The sequence below is a fragment of the Mixophyes fleayi genome, chromosome 10 (assembly GCF_038048845.1).
Source record: "Mixophyes fleayi isolate aMixFle1 chromosome 10, aMixFle1.hap1, whole genome shotgun sequence".
Classification (NCBI taxonomy): Eukaryota; Metazoa; Chordata; class Amphibia; order Anura; family Limnodynastidae; genus Mixophyes; species Mixophyes fleayi.
In genome coordinates, this window is record NC_134411.1 from 93,034,318 (window position 1) to 93,058,429 (window position 24,112).

General features: G+C 41.3%; 1 protein-coding gene across 6 annotated transcripts in view; it reads left to right on the forward strand.

Moving 5' to 3' along the window:
• LOC142104477 (DNA topoisomerase I, mitochondrial-like) overlaps positions 1–24,112 on the forward strand; it is a 164,176-nt gene that overhangs the window by 88,759 nt on the left and 51,305 nt on the right. For all 6 annotated transcript variants that reach the window (XM_075189165.1, XM_075189164.1, XM_075189166.1 and 3 more), the window contains 7 exons: positions 10–256; positions 2,169–2,212; positions 3,124–3,237; positions 5,459–5,534; positions 10,105–10,238; positions 17,049–17,164; positions 22,568–22,689. In XM_075189165.1, coding sequence (XP_075045266.1) covers positions 14–256; positions 2,169–2,212; positions 3,124–3,237; positions 5,459–5,534; positions 10,105–10,238; positions 17,049–17,164; positions 22,568–22,689 — 849 coding nt within the window. In that variant the 5' untranslated portion in view covers positions 10–13. The remainder of the gene's footprint in view (positions 1–9; positions 257–2,168; positions 2,213–3,123; positions 3,238–5,458; positions 5,535–10,104; positions 10,239–17,048; positions 17,165–22,567; positions 22,690–24,112) is intronic.

A 24,112-nucleotide genomic window follows, 5' to 3' on the forward strand; every position in this document is an offset into this window, starting at 1 on the left:
TATTGCCAGAGCAATGACACAAGACGTATCGACTGAGGATCTAGGTGGCCGTCAGGACCTCTCCAAGAAGGCCAAAGGCAAAAAGAAAAAGAAACCTGGTCTGGAGTCAGAAAGCAATGCGGATAAAGAGAAGGAAAATGAGAGAGAGAAGTCAGCTGGGAAAGATAAGAAACAAAAAGCAAAGAGTGAAAACAAAGTAAAAAAGGCTACAGACCATAAAGGGAAAACAAAGAAAGGGAAGGAGAGAGGAAGTAAAGTAGGTGGATATGTCTAGGAAAGAATCTCAGAAAACCTTTTTAGGATACCCCGTCTGTTTTATCTTGGTATTGTTCCACTATACATTTTGTCATCTTACTGTCTTTTGGATGGGTTGAATACGATTTGGCGACACTGTAATGTCTACAATCAGACTGTCCACATGTCTATTGTGTTGACATTGTAAATGTCGACAAGTTGTCGGCATTGACAATGTCACCATTATAACCGTGTCTATACAATGAACATGTTGACAGTCTGACTGTAGACATTACAGTGTGTACATAACTGGGGATGGAGGTCAGTAAGGGTAGTATCTGTCCTGACCATCTTTGTTGTTTAACTCTGTTTGGTGACATTATTGCAAAAATACTTCATTTGGATTTAATTTGATCTGTAAACCAGAAGAGATGATGACTGGGATGTACAATGCTGGAGGGAGGTGGAAGTGAAACTAAAGAATTGGATTAGTGTTTGGTCTTCCGTTTTATCTTGCTCGAGCAGTGTCGTACGGTCTTCAGTAAAGCCTTACATAGGGTTGTCACATAGGAATGGGACCAGAAATGCAGTCACGAATGTAATATTTTTTCCAAACTTCAGATCTTAATGTGCAAAATGAATTAAATATTGTACAGATTTATTAAAAGTACAAAATGTCTCGTATGCATGAAATTAAAAACAAAAAGTAATACATGCATTTTATCTTGTTCTTCAAATATGCAGCTAATTACAGTGATATTTGTTTTTGGCCTCAGTACGCTGGTCATAATTTAGCATATCAGATCACTATCTTTTCCATTGACCACTTCTAACAAATACAGTAATTATCTTTACAAAATATTAATTCTCAAACTTATCTGGTCTCAAAATCATTGGTGCATGCAAGTTTCCTTAAACTGCCTAATGGCCGATGCCCTCTTTCTTACCACTCTTGCTCATTTTTCCTTGAAATAAAGACCTGAGATTTGTTTGTCAAAAAAGAGGTCACAGCTTTATTTTAAAATCCGTCTTTTTGAAAGGTGGCAAAGAAAACAGCAGAGCATATGTCAGCTCCAGCCATAACCGTAATTATCACAACCAATAAGAGGGGGCCCTCCTTTCCCTTAGGCGGCGTCTCAAGGCCTTGGGTATTTCCCCCCTTTATCCTGGCTTCTTTCACAACCCCCCTTAGGGTGATATCGAGCATTTTAGATGCACTTTCAAAGGGTGGTATCTCCATGGCTGTTACTTACGTCCCCCATGGCTGCTGACTGCAGTGATTTTCCGCCTTGCTGTGCCTTGTCTGCAAATAAAACACATTAACATACAATACAATTTATAATGCATTTGGGTGGCTGGGAATTCTGAAAAACAATTTTACTCTACGCTCCTTGATTTAAACCTCTCTAAACCCCTCTGACCACCCCTACTGCTCTTCCCTCCCTTCTTTCATTGGCTCCCTCCTAACCAGCCGTCCCTCTAATATACATCTCATCTACCTAACCCATTCCCTTTTATGCTCCCTTTACCTCCCTTACCTTTAATTAATGCAGGTCTGGCCTGGCCCAGTCTCTGTGTTTTTTCCTTCCTTAATTAGACCTTTGTCTTCTTTTGCGTTTGGGTAGTCAACCACTGGTGTTAAGGCACGAGTATCAATCCACCAATGCTTAAACTTGAGGTCGGGGGACGACAACAATAGAGGACAGAATGCAAATGAATAGAGCAGGCTGTGTTTAAAAGAGGCTACTGCCACTTCTGACTGCAGGCCAAAGTATGGAGTCATTAGAACCAATGTGTTCAATCCTCATACCTATTTACATGCATTTGCTGGTGTAAAAACAAAAAATTGTAAAACATTTTTTTAATGCCATTAGGTAACTAACCTAAATGCCGTGCGTTGTTCTGAATGTAACTTGTAAATGTATCTATTTTAGACAAATGGGCAGAATGAGTCCACCAAGGAGGGCGATTCATCCAGGTAATGTACCTTGTTCTTACTTACAAGCGTCCAGTTGCTGCTATAAATGGTCAAGATATTTTTGTTCATATTCTAGTGGATGAGGATATAAAAAGGTTGAGAGTCTCATGTCTCCCACAGTGTGCCCTATACACCTCTATAAAGTAGTACCTTCAAGAGTGATTGATGTGGTTCCAATTGCGGACTTGAAATGACTTTGCTAGTAAAAGGTGGGGCCCAGATATTTGGGGGGGTTCTTTGCTATGTAAATGGTTTCCTCTTCCTTCCTTAGTCCATCTAGGGTAAGGGATTATACTCCTGTTTCCAGTACAATGCTCCTTGGACTCATCATTGTTCAACGCGTTTCGCAGCTAGAAAGCAGTTTCCTCAGTGTGTGAATAGAGTTTGGCTTGGATGTGTCCTATTTAACATATTAAAATGTATTTACATATTACACACAGTATCCAGTGCACTCCAGATCAAAGGAGTAACATTTATTGTACCGTAGCAATCTGCTCTAATTCTAACATGGGTGCTTATCTCTAAATACTATTTTTATAACTATAATATTTTTTTAGGTTGTGCACAGAAAAGACCTGGCCAGATGTAGGTTTACACTTTCTCATATAGAGAAAATAATTTGGGTCATTCTAACTGTAACCACAAAGTAGGCTGAGCGGGTTAGAAATTTGAAAAATGGGTACCCGTTAATGAACTTCTGCCATGGTACATGTCCACCTTCTCTTCCTATAGACAGACATAGAAATATAGTATACCTTGCATTAGCATCCCACGTAGTATATTACACTGTTCACACGCGTTTCATGCTTCACTCATTACATCATCGACATTATGCTACAATAGAAGGGCAGATGCACAATAAATGGTGTAGTATCTTTTTGCGTTGCACTGAGTTATATCTTCATTTTTAGTCCCATTAGTGTCAAAACGGAGGCTGAAGATGAAGACTTTGTAGCTGCAAAAAAGCCAGTTAAAGAAAGCAAGAAGAGAGCGAGACAGAAGGAGGCTGATGAAGATGACTTCAAGTAGGTGTAATTTGGGTTTCCTGATGATAGAACTGCAGTCCTTCCTGTCCAGTAGTGGGCAACAGGCCACCCACCGAGCCTACGTCTACCTGCAGCCTCCCAGTCGGCTGTTCCCGATCATATAACTGGAGGGGGGCAGCCAAATTCTGCTTCGCATGACTTCCCCTTCACAGTTCATTTAAATTTCAAAGGTGGCTGGCGCTCAGTGTGGGGGTGCCACTGGGAGAATAATTTAAAAAAAAAAACTAATTGTGACATTTTACTGATTCATTGTTTTAGTTGGACTGTTTCCCTCAGCTATCAATTGTTGGTATAACTGTAAATGAAGAGACAATGCATTATCCATAGACAAATTAAGATGCTGATTTTATTTACCCTATTCAAATTTACTTGATAGTTTAAATGTGATTGCACATTTAAATTTAACATCTAATTTCATTGCGGTACGTTTTTTTTTTTGTTAGCTTAGCCCAGTTTCAGTACACTGTTTTAGTAATAAATTGTCACAAGCTAGCTGCATTCGTCTCAGCAGACACCTAGGAGACAGGTGCCCAGTTGAAGGGACTATGCCTGTAACCATGGACATCCTGGACGAAGTTCTCCACTTGGGCAATTCTGGATGAAGTTCTCCACTTGGGCAATTCTGGATGAAGTTCTCCACTTGGGCAATTCTGGATGAAGTTCTCCACTTGGGCAATTCTGGATGAAGTTCTCCACTTGGGCAATTCTGGATGAAGTTCTCCACTTGGGCAATTCTGGATGAAGTTCTCCACTTGGGCAATTCTGGATGAAGTTCTCCACTTGGGCAATTCTGGATGACGTTCTCCACTTGGGCAATTCTGGATGACGTTCTCCACTTGGGCAATTCTGGATGACGTTCTCCACTTGGGCAATTCTGGATGACGTTCTCCACTTGGGCAATTCTGGATGACGTTCTCCACTTGGGCAATCCTGGACGACGTTCTCCACTTGGGCAATCCTGGACGATGATAATCTGTCTGCATTCTACAATGTCAGGCAGAGAAGAAGCAAAGGTGTCCCCCAATTTCCAGTAGACTTATGAGCTGACACTGCTGCTGGGCAGATAGGTCACTCTCTGATATCTGGTTCAGATAGTCATCTGAGCAGTACTCTCCTGGGTTGAGGATCATATATCTCCCTTATTCCCCACCCTCCTTTTGTTGCACTCGCTCCTTTGCCCTGGCCTTTTGACTGGACAGAACAAATTTTACAAATTTGCCCTGAACTAAGGTCTCCCCTTCTGGGAGAAGGTGGGGTGCAGTCTCTGAGGAAAGCCTCTGTGAATCCCAGAGGAAAAGAATACACCCTACCCTTGTTGCAAGGGGGTCTGAAGACACTTGCTCCCTGTAAGGCCTTTTTGGTTCCAGGGGGTCAGAGAAAGAGGGGCCCTTCCTCTCGAGTGCCTTTTTGTGTTTTTCTGCACTTTCTCTGGAGTGCTGTGATTTTCGAGAACACCGTCCCGGGCTTTTAAAAAAGTTTGTTTTTTTGTTTTGTTTTTTTAAATGATACATTACAATGCTTATACACATGGGTATAGAAATTGTGATGCCGTCCCCAATATATTGGGTGAGAGAATGTGGGGGGAGTGGTTCTAGGCAGGATGTACCTTTATATTCCATGCCTGGTAACACCCTTATTTTTGCCACAGCGTCTTACTAAACTTTTACCGACAATCAAGAAGCCTCCAAATCACCTACAATATTTGATAATTGGATATAATTATATAGGCAGTCATTTTCTCTCAGCTACTGATTTTACACATAATAGTGACATCACAGCAGAATTTAATTGCACCTTTTTCATTAAAAATGGATCTGCAGTCTTAGAGACTTTTCCTGTGACTGACTGCAATAACACAAACAAAACACACAGGATTACTGGTCTAATAGCAAAAATATAATAATGTGAGATTGAAAAAGAAAGGAAACAAGTGTCACTGTACAATATACAGCAAATCAATTCTAATTTAACTTGGAAGTTCGGTTTTAGAGAAACTCTACTGCCAGACATTGGAAAGTGGTTGGATGCAATTGAACAACACACTCTGATTGCAAATCACCCAATACATTCATCTTCTTAATGTAACAATATTACAGCGCAGTTAATCCATTCCGTGCAGTCTGTTAAGGCCGTATTGAACATGAGAAAATATTAGAAATTACTGGCAGAAAGAAATAGAACATATTAAATTTCTCTGCAGGTCGAAGAAGAAAATAAAGATTGAGAAAGTTGAAGAGCAACCGAGGAAGGAGAAGAAAGGCCAGCTCGATGGAAAGGTATTGTCTACTTATTAACGTTTAAAAATCTTTTGGCCTGAGCTAAATCATAAAATAAATCTAAATAATGTCTGATCTCTCAACATCTGTCTTGTCCTGCGTTACTGACTGTCTTTCTGTTATTTCATCTTGGATGTCCTCTCGCCAACTCAAACTCAATCTTTCAAAACAAGAGTTAATAATATTTCCACCTACCAATACAAGGTACCTACCTGACACTTCTATTTCTGTTGACAACATGACCATTAATCCCACCCGCAAGCTCGCTGCCTAGGTGTAATCCTTGACTTAGAACTATCCTTTGTTCCCCACATTAACTCCATATTTCTATCATGCTGTATACATCTAAAACACATTTACAGAATAAGTACATATCTCACACAAGACACTGCAAAAACTTTAATTAAAGCACTCATCATCTCCTGCATCGACTATTGCAATTCCCTTCTTACTGGTCTTCCCAAAATCACACTCGAGCCCCTACAATCTATTGTGCATGCAGCAGCTAAATTGATTTTCCTTGTAAATCGTTCTTCCTCTGCCGAGACACTCTGTCAGTCTCCTACATTGGTTGCTTGTTTCTCAACAAATCCAATATAAAATTCTTCTACTAACATACAAGGCCATAAGCAAAATTGCACCAACATACATCTAGTCACTTGTCTCAAAATTAGAGATGAGCGGGCTCGGATTCCGCTAATCCGAGCCCACCCGAACAGTACGGATCCGAACGGGATCCGAGCACTGTTCGGATATTTCCAGCGGGCAAAAAATTGAAAACGAGGCTCTGTCGTCCAAGTCTCGCTTCAAATCTCGCGAGGGGTGGGAGGGAGGGCCCAGAACAATTCCATCTTGCACCTTTTTTTTTGGCATTATGTGCTCAAGCTACCTCGGTGCAACCTTTTGGCCTAAAAACAATATTGTGAGGTGTTCAGAATAGACTGGAAATTAGTGGAAATGATTGTTATTGAATGTTATTGAGGTTAATAATAGCGTAGGAGTGAAAAAAAAAAACACAAAACTGGTTTTTAGCACTTTTTATGTTTTTTTCAAAATAAATCCGAATCCAAAACCTTAAATCCGAACCAAAACCTTTCGTCAGGTGTTTTGCAAAACAAATCCAAACCCAAAACCTCAAGCAAATCGAATCCAAAACACAAAACACGAGACCCCAAAAGTGGCCGGTGCACATCCCTACTCAAAATATCTCCCAACTCCACCTCTCCGTTCTGCACAAGATCTGCGCCTTTCTTCCACTCATCACATTCTCCATTCCCAGTTACAGGATTTTTTTCAGGCTGCACCCAGTTTGTGGAATTCACTCACTCGCACAATAATACTCTGCTCTAGTCTTCAAACTTTCTTTCAAAACCCACCTCTGCAGACAAGCTTATAATATTCCTCAACCACTCTCTTAGTCTCCCTAGGCTACCCTATTAGCACCTTCTACACAGTTAACACAAGACAACAACCCTCTGACCAACATTGCTTTGATGACATCGCAGCGCCACTCTCTCAGCCTATAATTGACGCAGATGAGTAGCAGAGCATCGCCGCGCAAGTTAGGAAGTGCGCAGTGTGTACTCAGATAAGATTAAATAATTAAACACACTCTGTTCTTCCCTATTGTCAGCCAATGAGATGGGAGGGGGGGTTAATGTAAATTCCTGAAGTGGCAGGCGCTCAACACAGGAGCACTACAGGGAAAATAAGCACTAAATGTTACATGCCACTCATAATGCATTTTAGACCATCCTGAAATGTTGGCATTCTAGACACCTGCTCTAGTTTGTCTAGTGGCAGCACTGGTTGAGAGGAATGGGGGAGTATTGACTAAAAAAGGGTACCTTTCAGTGCACACATCCTTTACGCAAGCCATGGCAGACATATAATAATGTAGCCTTTGGACATGGCATTAAGTAGAAAAATAACTTATGCACACTTGTGTTGGACCAATGAAGTTACTGTACAGTATCTGCCCTCCAAATTGTCGCTACGGAAACCACCCTATGGGTCTTAAATGTAACTATGTAAAGAAAAAACAACCTGGCCATTCATTTGTAGAACATAGATGATGGGTACTTTATCCCGCATCTGTCTACAACAATTTTCATTCCGTAAGAAACATTCCACACATTCCAATGTATGAAGCAGAGAATTGCTCAGTTAAATAGTGCATAAAAACATATTGCATAGAGTAAAGGAAATCATAAACTGCCGTAGGTTAATGAAACTGAACAATAGATAAAAATGCTGCAATTTAGCTACAATTGCTCAGCACAGTCGTGTGGAACAAAGGAAATACTAAAAGGGTAAAAATGGTCATAATTCTGAAGTGTACAGCCAATTTACAAACTCTATACAAGTGGGAATGTGTTTTGTGACAGTGAAAGAACAACATATTTACTTGTGGAGGTGGCTGCCACGTTTCTCTTCAATGTCATGGCAGGAAGTATTGCTCACGACGCCTTTTCATTTAAAGATCAATCAAACCAGTATAAATGTCATGCACCTTAACACACGGAACCCACAGGTTACACGTAATGAGTTTGAAGCTCCCCCACCATAATTGCCATTCATTTCGGCATTCCTTACAAATATGTCTTTCTGCTTTCATTTCTGTTCATGTAAAACTGTTTTTCACCTTTTGAACAAATGTTTTGCTTACAACTCGAGTACCAGCTTGTGTAGCTACAGTGTGTACACACTAAATAACCTTGATAATATTAAATAAAGACTCGACACAAGATTTGATGGCAAATATGTCAGTTTTATTGGAGGTTCAGGGTAAGGTTTTAAATGGAACACCCTGAATGTAAATTTGTATCACTAGCTTAGGGACTCACCTACAGGAGATGCCTTGACGTCCGGCAGGTGAGCTTAACCCCAATAGAGTTATATTGTGCACAAAATTCTCTTTTATGTTTATGCTGACACAGTGATTTTTAAATTCTGTTTGTTTCTGAGCGCCGGACAACATTTTTCTTTTATTTGCACTTGCACATTGGTCCTATTTGTCCTTGGCTGCCGTTTCAAATGATTTTATACACTTGTACACATTTAATTAATTTAAAGAAGCGCCCTTTTTTTCTTTCACAGTTTTATTGAATATAAAATGGTGGTGGAGAAGGCAAATTTGCGAGGCGGCACAACCAATAGCCATAACCAAACAGTGTATGGTTCTCAGGCACTATCCACTGGTCCCAGGACCAAAGTCCTTTACGATTGGCCGGTGCTAAATCTGGTGTCAAAGTGACTACACCTCCTCTGGACTCAGTGACGTGGTCAACGAATCCCCCTCACAAGGGGGCCTAGAGCCAAAGTACTTCGAAGAGGGCAGTGATCTGCGGCCAATCAGCGATAGCACCTCATGAATTGGTCGCCGTCTCACAAATGCCTTTTTGCCAACTGTCTGCCCTCTATCAAAGGGAAAGAAAAGGTTAGCCATAACATGCATAGGTGGTGAAACTGACGGGAGGGAGGGATTTGGAGCAGAGAGAGAGGACCCAGCATGCCTTGAGAGGAGCTATAAACTATCCTCAGGAACAATCCCAAGGCCATCCTATTGGCTGGAATCTGCAGTGGACTTAACCCTTGAGGGTAAGCACCAAACGTTAACCCTATCACCTGCGTTTAAGATCGCTTGGCTTATGGCTTCGCTTGTCATAATCCCTTCAATGTACAGTGGTGCATTATAAATAAAGGATAATATACTGCAGTACGGCTATAACATTGCTAAGACTTGTAGTCAACACCACTCGCTCTGGTACATCGGATTGTAATCTATGACCTTAGCAGCTCACAGAAGCCATAAAATAAATGGAAATGGTGTGACCAGGCAGTTAGTGTAATACAACATGGAGTTTAGAAGATTGGGGGGGTGATCAGGGCCCCTATTTAGTCTCCTGCTCGTGAATACATCCCCAGGGATTTAAACCAACCTGTAGCCAAGTAACTCGTCGGAATACTCACAACAGCAGCACAGATTATTTCCAGAGATCTGATCTTGTGCGAGACGATGACTGTTCCATGTACTATAAATGAGTGGAGGGTTTAGTAAAGTATATTGAAATATTACAGTAAACCTTTATAGCAGACATGTTATTTAATCTTTTTTTTTTGTGCAGTTCTGTAAATATGCAGCGAGTAAGTACCGATGTTAACCTTCCCCCACCTCCATTTTTATTTGCTTTATAATTGCACATTGCTCCTCTGTCCCTTAGCCGTCCAGGGCTGTCAGTCACCCTTCCATTCCGTGAAGTTGCTCTTGTTTGTGAATAGAGATTGATGCCTCTAAATCTCCAGAGTCTGTGCAGCATCTGAGATCCCTCGGTTCTACCAGTCACCTTTAATTTTCCACTTGTCTAAGATAAGGATACCTGTGGGTTTCACAATCCTACCTCTATAAAGAATTCATGCGAGGGGTTGGGGGAGGGGGGGGGGGCTGCAAGTGACCGGAGAGCAGAACCATTAAGATTTATCAGCCTGTAAAGCCTGTCTGTATTGCGTTTATGACACTCCTTGTCCTTGTAGGTAATGAATTTTTATTTTTTTTTGGTCTTTAAACTAGAAAAAGAAAATAAAGAAAGAACCAAAGGAAGAGGGTAATAAAAAAACAAAAAAGAAAACGCAAGAAGAAAGGGAGGCAGCTATAGCTCTTAAGGTGAAGAAGAAAGAAGAGGAGGAACAGATGCGCTGGAGATGGTAACGATCATCCGCAGTTAGACATGACCATAGTTTTGCCAAAATGTAGTATTGCTTCATCATTCTGCGCTGTTTATGTAAACTCGCATTTTGCAAATTTGTTAACAGTGATGGGTAACAAGCAGTGCTAGGGCCACTTGCGGCTCTCCAAGCCTTCACCTGTAGTTCCCAGCTCCTTCCTGCTTTAGTAGAGCACAAAAATAACCAGCGCCAAAGGACACGATATATAGGGTCAAGGATAGCCAGGAAGAGAGAGTGTGTTTCATCTAGTGGTGGTGGTTCCTCCTGGTGGTGGTGGTGGTTCCTCCTGGTGGTGGTGGTGGTTCCTCCTGGTGGTGGTGGTGGTTCCTCCTGGTGGTGGTGGTGGTTCCTCCTGGTGGTGGTGGTGGTCGTGGTGGTGGTTCCTCGTGGTGGTGGTGGTCGTGGTGGTGGTTCCTCGTGGTGGTGGTGGTCGTGGTGGTGGTTCCTCGTGGTGGTGGTGGTTCCTCCTGGTGGTGGTGGTGGTTCCTCCTGGTGGTGGTGGTGGTTCCTCGTGGTGGTCGTGGTGGTGGTTCCTCGTGGTGGTCGTGGTGGTTCCTCCTGGTGGTGGTGGTGCTTCCTCCTGGTGGTGCCTCCTCTAGTGGTGCTGTGGTTCATCTAGTTCAGAAAAAGTCTATTCCGGCGCTTAATCCTTGAAGCTCTAGTGTAGAATCAAAAAGAGTATGATAGTGTACACTGTGTGGAAAGTAGATTACTTTTTAGTTATGACAATCACTCACTCAGTGCTGATAATATCAATGCTTTGGACAATCTTACACCGATGTTGGACATAATGAAGCTGAATTCCGTGCGATGTTCGTCTGGTACAAGGATCGAAGTGTCTTAGTGTCTGTCTCTTTTTGCTATAGCTTACCCATAGCATACACTGTGTGATAATTAAGGGCACTATGAAGTCTAAGTGCTATATCACTCACCTGTGCCAAAGAGAAAAAGGCTTTGAACATTTATACTGATGTCCGTCGGGATGTGTGATTCCACTTGTGTGCAGAACATATATTCTCAGAGACAAATACAGATCAAATTTAATTTTATATACAAATTTATTTTATTGTCTAAAATTCAAATGTTTGAAAATGAGAAACACGACAGACTCTTAATCAAAGAATTTCAAATATAAAGTAAACATAAAAAGAATAAGACAAATGGTAATACTTCTGTGCTCTACAACCAATACTGTATATTTGAAATACTTTCAAACGCTAAAAGAGACCATGAGAATCCTAAATATAAATTGTATTTATGTATTTATTTATTTTTCTTGGGGGGTAGGAGGGCTGTTTTTGAATGCATTAAATAGGGAATAGCTTTAGATGCTCTTTACATATGTGAGGTAGGCTCCACTTGGGAGTAGGGGTAGACTTTGAGATTGAAGCCATTGTTTCCTATAACGCAGTCTATGTACGTGCATAGGCCATGAAAATGTTAGACTGTATACAAATCATTGTCCATCTGCTGGTCGTTGTCTGTGTATACCTAGTGAATGTTCTTCCATTAACGGAACTGTTGAGTGACCAAGCAGCGAGCACTACATTCTACGCCTGGCGTTTATTTTTTCCCCCCAGAGTTTCTTTCCCTTTAATTGTTCTAATCGGCTCTGTCCTCTGAGTGTGGTGTCTGATACACAGTCAGCAGCCAGGCTTCCAGCAGTGCAAATTCAGCTGTCATTACCTGGCTAGTGTCTGACCTGCAAGACCGTTCCAGAGATTTGTCTGGCACTTCACGCTCTGCTCGGCAGCCGAGCCAATTCCAACCCAAGACATTAACTGCTGCCATGTCTGGACGGTGTGTTTATATTATATGGAGAAGGGAACCACAGTTTATCATCTGATTAAACATTTACATTTATTGACCATTATAGGAAAGGTTTATAAAATAGCTTCCTGGAATCTCTCCCATGTCGCTTGACTGTCCCTCTCATGCTGACTTGAGTGCATAAAGTATATAAGCAGCGTTAGTATTACCATTAAGCAAACCTAGGCGGTTGCTGGGGGCGCCTAAAACACTGAATGAGTGGCGTAATGTCCCCCATCCAGTGTTTTTAATGCCCCCACTCGGAGTGCTGACATTTAGAAGTACCAGCAGCTGCTTATCTGTGATGCTGTTGCTCCTTCAGATCAGTGTTATGCTGGGACTGTGGCGCTTGGCTATGATGTCGCAGCCAAACGCCAATCTTCCTGTCCCAGGAAGAGAATGCAACCCTAACCGTCCCGCCTTTTAAAGTAAGTAGTAGAGGTGGGGTACAATACAAAAGAAGGCACAGCGCTGCCAACAGGTGGTGGGGGGCACCACCTAGAGCTTGTGACCACCCTGTATATGAGTCATTTCTGGGCCCTTTAGCCTGGTAGCAGTTGCTACCCTTACTGTTACAGAAGGTCTGTCACTGCAGTGGGTGCACTGGCTACAGGGCTTGGTACTGAGGGTGGGCCGGAAACACCTGTCCATCGGCCCCGTCTCTACTCTCCTGACCATGCACAGGGGCCAGCATGTGTGTAGTGAAGTTTCAGTTCTGGAACTTTGTGGAACTGGGGCTTTACCGCACATGCGTTTGCCCCCGTGGATTTCAGAAGATTAGAGTTGGCTCTGGAGATAGACCAGCATTGCCCGGCACTACTTCCCTCCCAAACTTTACTATGTGGCCCGGCAAAGCTGTATTATACCCGAGGCTTAAACTGGGACCACAATGGGTGATATTGCTGCTCCCCAAGAATGACGAGCCCATTGTCCAGTTTGGCCAGGTACACCGTCCCACGTTGAATGGGATCAAGTTATTTGGCGGCCCGGCCCAAGTGGCCAGATCACCCCCCAGCAATGACTGGATCCTGTTAGTGTGGCCAGAAGATGACACAGTGCAGTAGTGATCTGCAGTCATTTACCAACATGCCCAATAACGATCCAATAGATTCTGGTGGAATTACTTGGTATCAAGGTCGTTTTCGGTCCACGCAGTGATATTCATCCAATTGCCCAGTATCTGCTGTGATATCACATCGTGGGCCAGTATTACACTCGAAAACATTCAGTCTCCAATACTTCAAGTTAATTTGATTGAAGATGAAGTGACAAGCCCCAATATGGATGGCCGAGCACCTAATAGGTGTCCGATGTTTATCACCGATGCACAGAACGAGTCTATATATGACTGAACGCTGCTGTATATACACTCTGTGGCCAGGTAAGGGTTAATACATCTATGGGCGATAAATGATTTATTCCTCTGACAGGAGCTGCACAATTTGACTTATTTCTTTGAAACATCTATCAATTGTTTCTGGATTATAAAGCAAAGGGATTATCTCAGCTGTTTTATAGCAAGGCGTAACAAGAGATGAAAGACTTTCTACAGATCCAATATCAAGTCTGACAAGATAGAATCAGACGGACATCATACAGATTGGGGAGGATGTCTTAAGTTTAAATAGATTTTCTAATAGGCACAAAGACTGATTTGCCAAGCGGAAATGTAAGCTTTGCGGCATGATTTGTAGCGTATCAGGGAAATGGACATGGCACATTCTGAACAGAACAACAAATGTCATTTTGGAAAAAAAAAAAATTAGTAGCATTTGTACTTATAACGTGATTGTGTTTTGTTTACAAAATCCAATTACACTGAGTTGATTATTATAACACGTTTGGATTTTTTTGACAGACTGTACATCCCAGTACTCTGAATGCAATATAAGCAGATTTTCTTTGAAGTGGAATTAAACGAGGAAACCAAACTACTCAAAATTCTATGTCGGAAGCATTTTTTTCCATGCGTATAAAATTGATAAATGAGTATTTTGATAGTGACCGACTCAATTGTAAAATCTCAGCTAAGGGCTGTATGATGTTTCAAAGTTGCTGAAACTGCTTTATGTACGGAGAGCGAAGACCGGTTTATGTGATGGAAGTATCAGCTCTAATTATCTTTTTTTTTTTTTTTTTAAATATGTAAACACTGGGAAAGTAAGTCCTTCCACCTTACCTATAATAGGCCAGTTTAGTTAGTGATCCAAATGGTTTAGTTATTGGGTTTGTGAAACTTACACAGCAGTATGGCACCAGGCAGTGAGCAACTTGTGAAAGCTTTTCTGAGCAAATAAAAATGGAAATGTTAAACAGAGCAGGTCACACCTTCTAATAACATATTCAGATATTTCAAGGACATGGTATGCAATACCATCTGTCGAGAATTATAATAAAATTTGCAACTAAACATTTTCAGTTCTTAACTTAGATCTGAATGTTCAATTTACTGTACAGTTGCATAACTGCCAAAAGTTAGTTTTCCAAAGGCTAAAATGGGATGTGGCTTAATGAGAAAGGGGTGTGTCCTTGTAAGAAATGGGAGTGGTTTGCAAATATCACAGGTGTGATCTAAATGGTCCCAAGTTTGCTACTTGGAATGTTGGCAGGTACAGTTTGTAAAGAAAAAATGTAGTTTGCGACTTTGAGTTCTATGCTGACCGCTCATGACATAGGATCTATTTCTTGTTTAGCAGCGCATTTAACTGATCACAAATGACTGAACAGGTGTTTTAATGAATTATTAAATTAAGCGCAAAGTGCCTCCTGAACAGACCCAAAGGCACTTCTTATTACCGCAACATCGCAGATTTCCCTTTGCCCCCCACCCCCCATAGGGTTGCTAAGGGAAATCCGCGATTATCCTCCATGTCCGTGGCTAATTGAATATGCTCCTTGGAGTGAGTAGCCAGATTACAGGGTATGTTTTAGTTTTGGGACCTCCCAAAAGTAGGCAAGTATGCGGTATAATAAACTAATTTGGACAATTGATGGAAACTTTTTTTTAATCTTGTAAAGCAGAGACAAGGAGGCCTCTGTAAAATGATCCGCTAAGGCTGCATGGTGAGGTGACATTTGTAGTATAGTATAGTATTTATAGTATAGTATAGTATAGTATTTGTAGTATAGTATAGTATTTGTAGTATAGTATTTGTAGTATAGTATAGTAGTTGTAGTATAGTATTTGTAGTATAGAATAGTAGTTGTAGTGTAGTATAGTATAGTATTTGTAGTATAGTATAGTATTTGTAGTATAGTATAGTATTTGTAGTATAGTATTTGTAGTATAGTATAGTAGTTGTAGTATAGTATAGGATGTAAGCTCGTTTGAGCAGGGCACTTCTTCCCTCATGTCTCCCCACCTGTTCTTCTGCTCCGTCCTCACTCCATTTGTCTGTCCCGGAGTTTCTGAAGCACTGGTACTTTGTGTTTACTGTTCTGTACTGTTTAACCCTGTATGGTTTACTGTTTGTACTATGTACGGCGCTGCAGACACCTTGTGGCGCCTAACAAATAAATGATAATAATAATAATAATAGTAGTTGTTGTATAGTATAGTATTTGTAGTATAGTATTTGTAGTATAGTATTTGTAGTATAGTATAGTATTTGTAGTATAGTATAGTATTTGTAGTATAGTATTGTATTTATAGTATAGTATTTGTAGTATAGTATAGTATTTGTAGTATAGTATTTGTAGTATAGTATAGTATTTGTAGTATAGTATAGTATTTGTAGTATAGTATTTGTAGTATAGACATCACACCCTATAAAGGCATCGACCTGAATCCATATTTAAATGCAGGGTCCAAAGGCATCAGAGGCCGTCATTTTGGGGACTAAACCAGTTATTAGTGACAATAAAGGGCATATTGATTATTCTATCCCCAATCCCGGCCATAAGTAGGATTTTTTTTTTAATCATCGCCATGATAAAAATCTCCTATTGCCGGCATTTCTAAAATAAAATATCACTGTCCTCGACCGGTAGGAATTAATTTACTGCTTCACCGGCTTTCCTTAGCTGCATGAGTCCGATTTGGGCTTCAGTTCCACTAATTGCTAAAAGTGTGAATCTGACTGCTTTCTACATTTCTTAGACAAGAAACCATCATTCTTAAGAAATCAGCTGTCAGACTGTTATCTTACTGTTGAGGGAAAGATGTTAATTTAACAAGCCCGAGTGCAGCTCATCTACTTGGCTGCACAGTTATGTTTAGAGAGCTAGTGACGGCTTTGGCTGGATAGACAATGGTTGTGTGTGGTGAGTCTTTGTTCAAAGAATCAGTAATCCATGCCAACCAATCAGCAATTAGCTTTTATCTACCTGCTGCAGGTTTGACATTGAAAGCACATATCTGATTGGTTGCTATAGTTTTACTAAATAACCCTTAGTTTCTATAGAATGATTTAACTGTCCTAGAACATACATTTATTTGGACATGGGTTTAGTCATTAAATAACTCAATACAATTGGGTTGAGTGGTTCCATACAGACATTAAGATTATGAACATTGATTGTATCATGGTACCTGATAACCATTGCAGATAAAGACAAATGTCTGTTGGCATTAAGGGGGATATTCCTGATTCGTCTGCTAGATGCTACCAATAAATCAAAAGAATAATGTTGCGTTGAGTGTTCCGAGCTAGAATTCCTCTTCATTCGCATGCCAATGTTAATGGACTGGATCTTCAATGAACTTATTTTCTTGTAGCGTTAGGGAATTTTACACCATAAAATAAAATGTATATGTATATGCAGTCTGCAGGAAAAAAAATACTGTCACTAGCCACATCAAAGCCTGCCAACGAGCTTCTCAGGAGCTGTAAAAATATCCTGCGGATATTTCTGCGGAATGAAGGGCTTTAGCAGCGTGCAGATCTATCTAGTCTTTGTCTGAGGCTGTTTGTCTTCTAAATGTGTCCCAGCAGGTGTCTGGAAAAGGCAATAATGCTTACTCCCTGTTATTGATTGCAGGTGGGAGGAAGAGAAATACGAAGACGGGATCAAATGGAAATTCCTGGAACATAAGGGCCCCGTGTTCGCTCCACCTTACGATCCGTTGCCGCAAGATGTGAAGTTTTATTACGATGGTACGGTTTGATTTCCTAGCCTGCCATTATTCAGGAGGTCTAATGCTTGGCGTATAGGTTTCATGCGATATTGATTTGTATTGATATATATTTTGTGGTTCTAAGACCAGGCACAGGTAACAAGTCGGGGTATTGATGTCATTGATCCGCTGTAAAAGTGGAGTTTCACCCGGGAGCCTTTTGGCAGGAAACTGCTAGTTTATGGAGAAAATAGACTCTCTGTGGATTTACGAGTCCCTCAGACTAGCTTCAGTGGCAGGGGTGACTGTCATTAGGGGTGGCTCCGCACAGCGTGGATCATTCGTAATTAACTGCTTATACAAATATTAATAATCTGGTAATGGTACGTTGACCGTAATTGTGTTATAAATCTCAACCTTTTTCTTTTATCAGGTCACCTTGATAAGTGAAAAACTTTTCATGTCTGAGAATCATGTAAAAGACCTAAATATTTCCCTTATTCTACAATTGTAGTTATATTGACCCCTTTTTCTGTAGAATGTATAATTTTATTTCTTCTTATCATATATTTAACCTTATTTCTTAGCATATTGGGTGCTGTGATGACAACTTGTCATACTGGTGCCTTCTGAGCTTCACAAGCTATGATGCCAGGGGCTTCACTAAAAATGCCTTTGCCCCATGGCAACATTATGGGGCCCTTTTAAGTACCTTCTTAAAGTCATACCCACCACAATGTTTGCTCCATGCCCAGCTGGTCTCCAACAAGGAACTAACTGCATTTGATGCAGTCCGACACATTAGTCTGAATGATACATACTCACTTTATGCTCACGTTTAGGTTGCAGTTTAAGGGCACATCAGATATAGTTATGCCCTTGGCTAAAGCCTAATTTGTAAAGTGTTTTATCACAGTTAGAGAAGAGCGGCAGCACTGTTATGATTCGGTTTGAGCGCATAAGTCACTTTTTTGGGGCAGCACTCTGGCACAGTGGTTAGCATTGTCTACTCACAGCACTGTGGTCATGGGTTTGACTCCAAGCAGGGTCCAATGTTTGTAGAGTTTGTGTCACCGTGTTTGCCAGTTTCCTCCCGCAGTCCAAAAACCTACTGGTGGGCCACTTGGCTTCTGACAAAATGGACCCGTGTGTATGGTGTAGCGAGTTTAGATTGTAAGCTCCAGTGTGACAGGGACTGATGTGAGTGACTACATATCTTCTGTACAGCGATGCCTAATATGATTGGCGTTATATAAAAATGAATTAAGATCTGCTCAATCATAGAGTATGTCAATTACATTTTATTAAACTTGAGACCCTTGACCAGTATAGCTGGAGCACTTAAAGTGCTAGTGACATTCTCAGCATTTTACTGATAGAAATTAATTATTTCAATTTGGACATTTAAAGGACATTTATCCACTTTAAACATCAACTGAAATGCGCCGGCGTGACGCCAATCTAATGCAAGATGAGTACCCAGAGTTTGGAAATGAAAATAAAACATTAGTTTCAAGCAGTTTGATAAATGACTTGACTCTTTCTATAAAAGTCATTTTTTTTACGTTGGCACCTGCCCCCTTCTCCCCCATATTCAGGCTGCCTTTACTATTCAGTCTCGCTGCACTAGGTATCGGGAAAGTCTAAGAGTTTTTATTACAATTCGGGGTTGGCTAAGCAAAATCCTTAGAGTGTGGACAACTGAATAATGGACTTCCAGGGCAGTGAACATTTTGTGACTCCTGGTTTGGAGAAAGGTTGAGCTACGGCAGTGATAGCCAGCTCCAGTCCTCAAGCGCCCCCCTCCAGGTTAGAAGGGTCTGCATGCTTGAGCACAGGTGATTAAATCAAATTGACTGAGGCACTAATTAAGTCACCTGTACGGAAGTACAGATATCCTTAAAACTGTTATGGGTGCTTGAGGACAAGTGGTAGGATACAACTGTTCTAAGGCAGCAATGGGCCTGTTGAAGAAGGGCTGAGACTGAGAACCTAGGGCAAAAATTATGAACATCGTCTCGTAATACGGAGATGTAGATCTAGTGGGGTAAGGGCAAGGTGATGTATTGCTGTAGTGGTAAAGGACAAACCTAGTTAGAAGGTAAGAGTTCTGTGAAAAATGTATTTATGTGACAAGAAGCGGCCAGATAGAGGATTATGCTTGAACAAAAATATAAACTTGGTAAGGAAGACTGGGGCATGCTAACCTTCAGGCAGATGTCATTGAAGGATTTGTAATGGTGAAATGAATTCCAAAGATGACACATCTGTCGGTTTGCATTATTCATTTATCGGTTATACATCTGTCAGTTAGCTTGGGGCAGCACGGTGGCTCAGTGGTTAGCACTTCTGCCTTACAGCACTGGGGTCATGAGTTCAATTCCCGACCGTGGTCTTATCTGTGTGGAGTTTGTATGTTCTCCCTGTGTTTGCGTGGGTCCTCCGTGTGCTCCAGTTTCCTCCCACATTCCATAAACATACTGGTAGGTTAATTGGCTGCTAACAAATTGACCCTAGTCTGTGTGTGTGTCTGTCTGTCTTTGGCTGTCTCTGGCTGTGTGTGTATGTTAGGGAATTTAGACTGTAAGCCCCAATGGGGCAGGGACTGATGTGAGTGAGTTTTCTGTACATCGCTGCGGAATTAGTGGCGCTATATAAATAAATGATAATAATAATAATTATTGCCCTGAAGTCTTCCATTCTTCTACTAGTTTGTATTTTGCAGCTAAATAATCCACTAGGAACTAGGGCCATCACTGAGGCATTGAGGCACTTTACATGCCTCGTCCGTTCCTGTTTTACGTTTTTGCCACCCTTGATCCCCAACATCTATCCCTCAACCACTTCATGGCTACAACCTCCATGTCCAATCTATCTGAAATCATTGTATTTTTTAACCAGTAATTAAAAATCGTGGATCATGATAAACATAACACCAATAAAATAACACTGCTCATAAAATAAGCGAAAATTAAAGAGAATTGGGGAGAGTTTTATGTTGCAGAGGGGAATTTGCTGTATCCCTAATTACCCAATTTGTATGTATTAGAAAATCAAAGCAAACATTTGGTTACTATGGGTTACTGCATTTTAGCTGTGCCCCAGAAATGCCCCCCTCTGAATGAACAAATGCCGTATTGCAGACTGTTACCCCCTGCAGAGATATGGGCCCACTGATATGGCGGTATAGTCAGGGACATCACCGGCACTTGCCGGACACCAAGGTAAAATTTTATTTTGGGGCTTTCTGATTTTAACACCGCCAACCCCCCTCCCAACTTTTAAACACTTCACTATACCCCCAAGCCTGAGATCTGCTTCAGGAACAAGGGGAAAAGCTTGAAGATTTGTTTTCCTTTCTGGGTAATTACAAGCCGGAGATCAGTGGAATACAGAGCCTCATTAAGCAGATTAATACAAATTGACATCTTGAGGTAGGCACGCAACTCCTCCATTTAAAATGCTGATTTATGCATTGCACTTGGCATTATGCATGTGAGACTAGAATGACGGCAGTTTCCAAACCTCCCCAGCTGTGGAGGAGGATTCTGTACTTTTCTCAACAGGACTTCAATTTCTCGGAAATACTCTCAAACTGCTGCACAGCCATCAATTTCTCTGTTCTGTCTCCTGTTAAATATTCCTTGTGATGTTTGGTGGGCAGCAGGTGATGTGTGCCGCCAGCCCCCCACCCACAAGTCATTTTACCTTTTAGCACTTTGGCATCAAGTAATTTTCACAGTCACAGCAGGTGGCTCAGTGGTTAGCTTCTCTGCCTCACAGCGCTGGAGTGGCAGGGCTCTTTCTCTGTACAGCGCTGCGTAATAGGATTGACACTATATAAATAAATGACAATACGAATAATAAAAACCCATTACTCACAGGGTTTCTACCCTTGTCACTAAAGGGGTTTTCAACGTCCGTGTATTGGCTTCTGTGTGCCTTCCTGCCAGTATTATATTGCTTTCTTCCTTGCTTCCATTCCCGGTTTCTTCTGTGCTCTTCAGCCATGTCTTTATACCAACTAGCAGATGTTTAACTATTCCTTTTTTTTGCTTTTGGTGATTATCATCATCAGCTATTTATATAGCGCCAGTATTTAGTGGCACCTGCTGTGCTAATCCAGTAGGTATAATACTAGTCATTGCTGCTAGTGATTTATTAGCTGAAGCTCCTATAGTTCAATATATCTTTAATACACAAGATGTTCTTCTCAAATAGTATCATCATCATCATCTATTTATATAGCGCCACTAATTCCGCAGCGCTGCACAGTAAACTCATTCACATCAGTCCCTGCCCCATTGGAGCTTACAGTCTAAATCCCCTAACATATACACACACACAGACCGAGAGAGAGACTAAGGGCAATTTAATAGCAGCCAATTAACCTAGTAGTATGTTTTTGAAGTGTGGGAGGAAACCGGAGCACCTGGAGGAAACCCACACAAACACGGGTAGAACATACAAACTCCACACAGATAAGGCCATGGTCGGGAATCAAACTCATGACCCCTGTGCTGTGAGGCAGAAGTGCTAACCACTAAGCCACCGGGCTGCCCTCAACACAAATTTGCACACAGTTGTATCTAACACAGAGCGCAGCAAAGATGGGCAAAGAATATAAAGAATTCTGCCAGTTATAAACACATGGGTGAAAAGCTGAGAAAAAAGCAGTGTATTTAGTAGCCGTTGCAGAAGGCAGCATGTACAAGCCAATACATTGAGTATCTGTAAGCAGACTCCCATTTAAAGGGAACGTAGCTTTCCAGACAACTCACACTATGACGTGGGCCATGTACTGGGACCACCACTGTTGGTGATAAAAGGTTTTTGTGCTGTTGGAGATACATTAGAGAATTCCGTAGATAACATTCCGAATGCTGGGGACAGGCAATATGTATGAAGATGGCACTAGGTGGCCATGGCAATCAGCCAATGAGGTATACAGGTGTCTGGAGATCTGTGAGCGTTGAATCGGTCCAAGGGACGTGATCTTCCCCTAATTGTCACAGTGAGTGCTTTACTTAGTGGTGAGGTCCGAAAATGGACAGTATTGAAAGTCATGTTAGTGTGATCATAACGTGGTTAAGACTTCATATAAAGGTATTGATCCAAAAATCATGGAGGTATTGTGTGGCCCATTTCTATAAACGGTGACCCTTATGAAAAGTTGACATGATAAAACAGCATCAAGCTTCCATTTTTGTGAATTATAAAGAAGTATTTCAAAGTTTCTATACATGATGTTCCGTTGCGATGTAATACATTTCAAGTTCCTATCACAATGGGAATGGCTGTATTGTATGTGAATTGGGTACATGTAATGTTTTTACCTTTCAGTACTTTACAGCAATTTCCAGCTCAATGTTTGTAAGCAACAGTTAATTGCTAATGACTGTGTGTGTAGTGTTTTGTGTTTGAAATGATCTTTGTATTGTAGGAAAGCCGTTCCCGCTCAGTGTGCAGGCTGAAGAGGTGGCCAGCTTCTTTGCCAAGATGTTGGACCATGAATATACCATGAAAGAGGTCTTTCGGAATAACTTCTTCATGGACTGGCGGAAGGTATTTCAATGGTGGTGGTGGAAAGTGTTGCAGAATGACCGGGGTGTACAATGTTTTGGGGGTAGAGACTTCCATGAAACATTGTTGCATTGAAACTTGTACAACTACTGTAGGTTATCTCCCCAAAATTCCATAACCTGATGGTTTAGATTAATTATTTGTGGCAACTTCAGTAAAACAAATATTCTCTCCAATGCAGGAGCCTCTTTGCAGCAGGACATAGTTGCCCTGTTTCCAGCTGTTGTATTCTAAAGATTTTACACAGTAGCAGGTTTTTCCAGATCAAACATTTTACAAATAACAATTTGATATGTTACAAAATTACAGATTACACGTTCGTTTTTCAAGGGATATTATTTTCATTGTTGCACCAGTGCTGCTAAGCCTTGGTACCTCCTCCATCCAATGCTTTTCCGAGCCCTAATCTAGATGCGTAACGACATGGAATTATAACACTCTGGTGTTTCTTTAATGGTGCAAATCTGTAGTCAGCCATAGCAACCAGATTCAAAATCCCATTTTCCTAATGCAGCTCAGAAAATTAAGGCCTAGAGGCAAAATCTGTCACTGTCCCGGGAACACTAAATCGAATCATAATACTGTATACCACCCATTGCAGGCCTGGCCAAGCTGTGGCTCTCCAGGTGTTGTGAAAACTACAAGTCCCAGGATGCTTTGCAAGCTATCGGCCTGCTATTTCCTGGCAAAGCATGCTGGGAATTGTAGTTTCACCACATCTGGAGAGCCATAGGTTGGTCAGGCCTGACCCATTGCTCAAATATTGTCAGTCTTTAGTGTGAATGTGTGAGAGCTTCTGCAGATAAGTCCACTAATGCTGTCTCCTCTAAAATACCATAATATGTTTTGTTATTATTACTTAGAAAATTTCCTTCCGTGACCATAACTTACTACCTATATAATTTGTTGCCTACAAAATCGCAGCCTGGCCAATTTACATTAAAAAGACCAGCAGGAGAGTAATACAGTTAATTTTCCCACGCCGTTTGTCAAGATCACATGGAAATGACGGGATCATTGTTGAATCCAGATAACTTTATTTCTGATGAGGACGACAGGCTTTGATCCAGACATGAGGAGTGACTAGAATTAACTTGCCCTCTCCCAGCTGGGCTTTGACTGAAGATGCCATATAACGTCTCTTTCTTGGTGTCCTGACCCGTGTGACGATCCATGTCTCTGCTGTTACACTTTAGCTGATGCTTCTGTCAGCGCAAGGGCTGAGACTCGCAGCACGCCCCTGGGCAGACATCTGCTTTGTTTAAAAACGCTCATGAAAAATGCATGTGCAGCAGATCTCCACTTCTGTACTCATATATTTTTTACACCTCGCCTTACATCTTCAAGAACGCTACATTTGCCAATTAGCAGCACCATCGGCGGAGCAGAGAAGAGATGTATAATG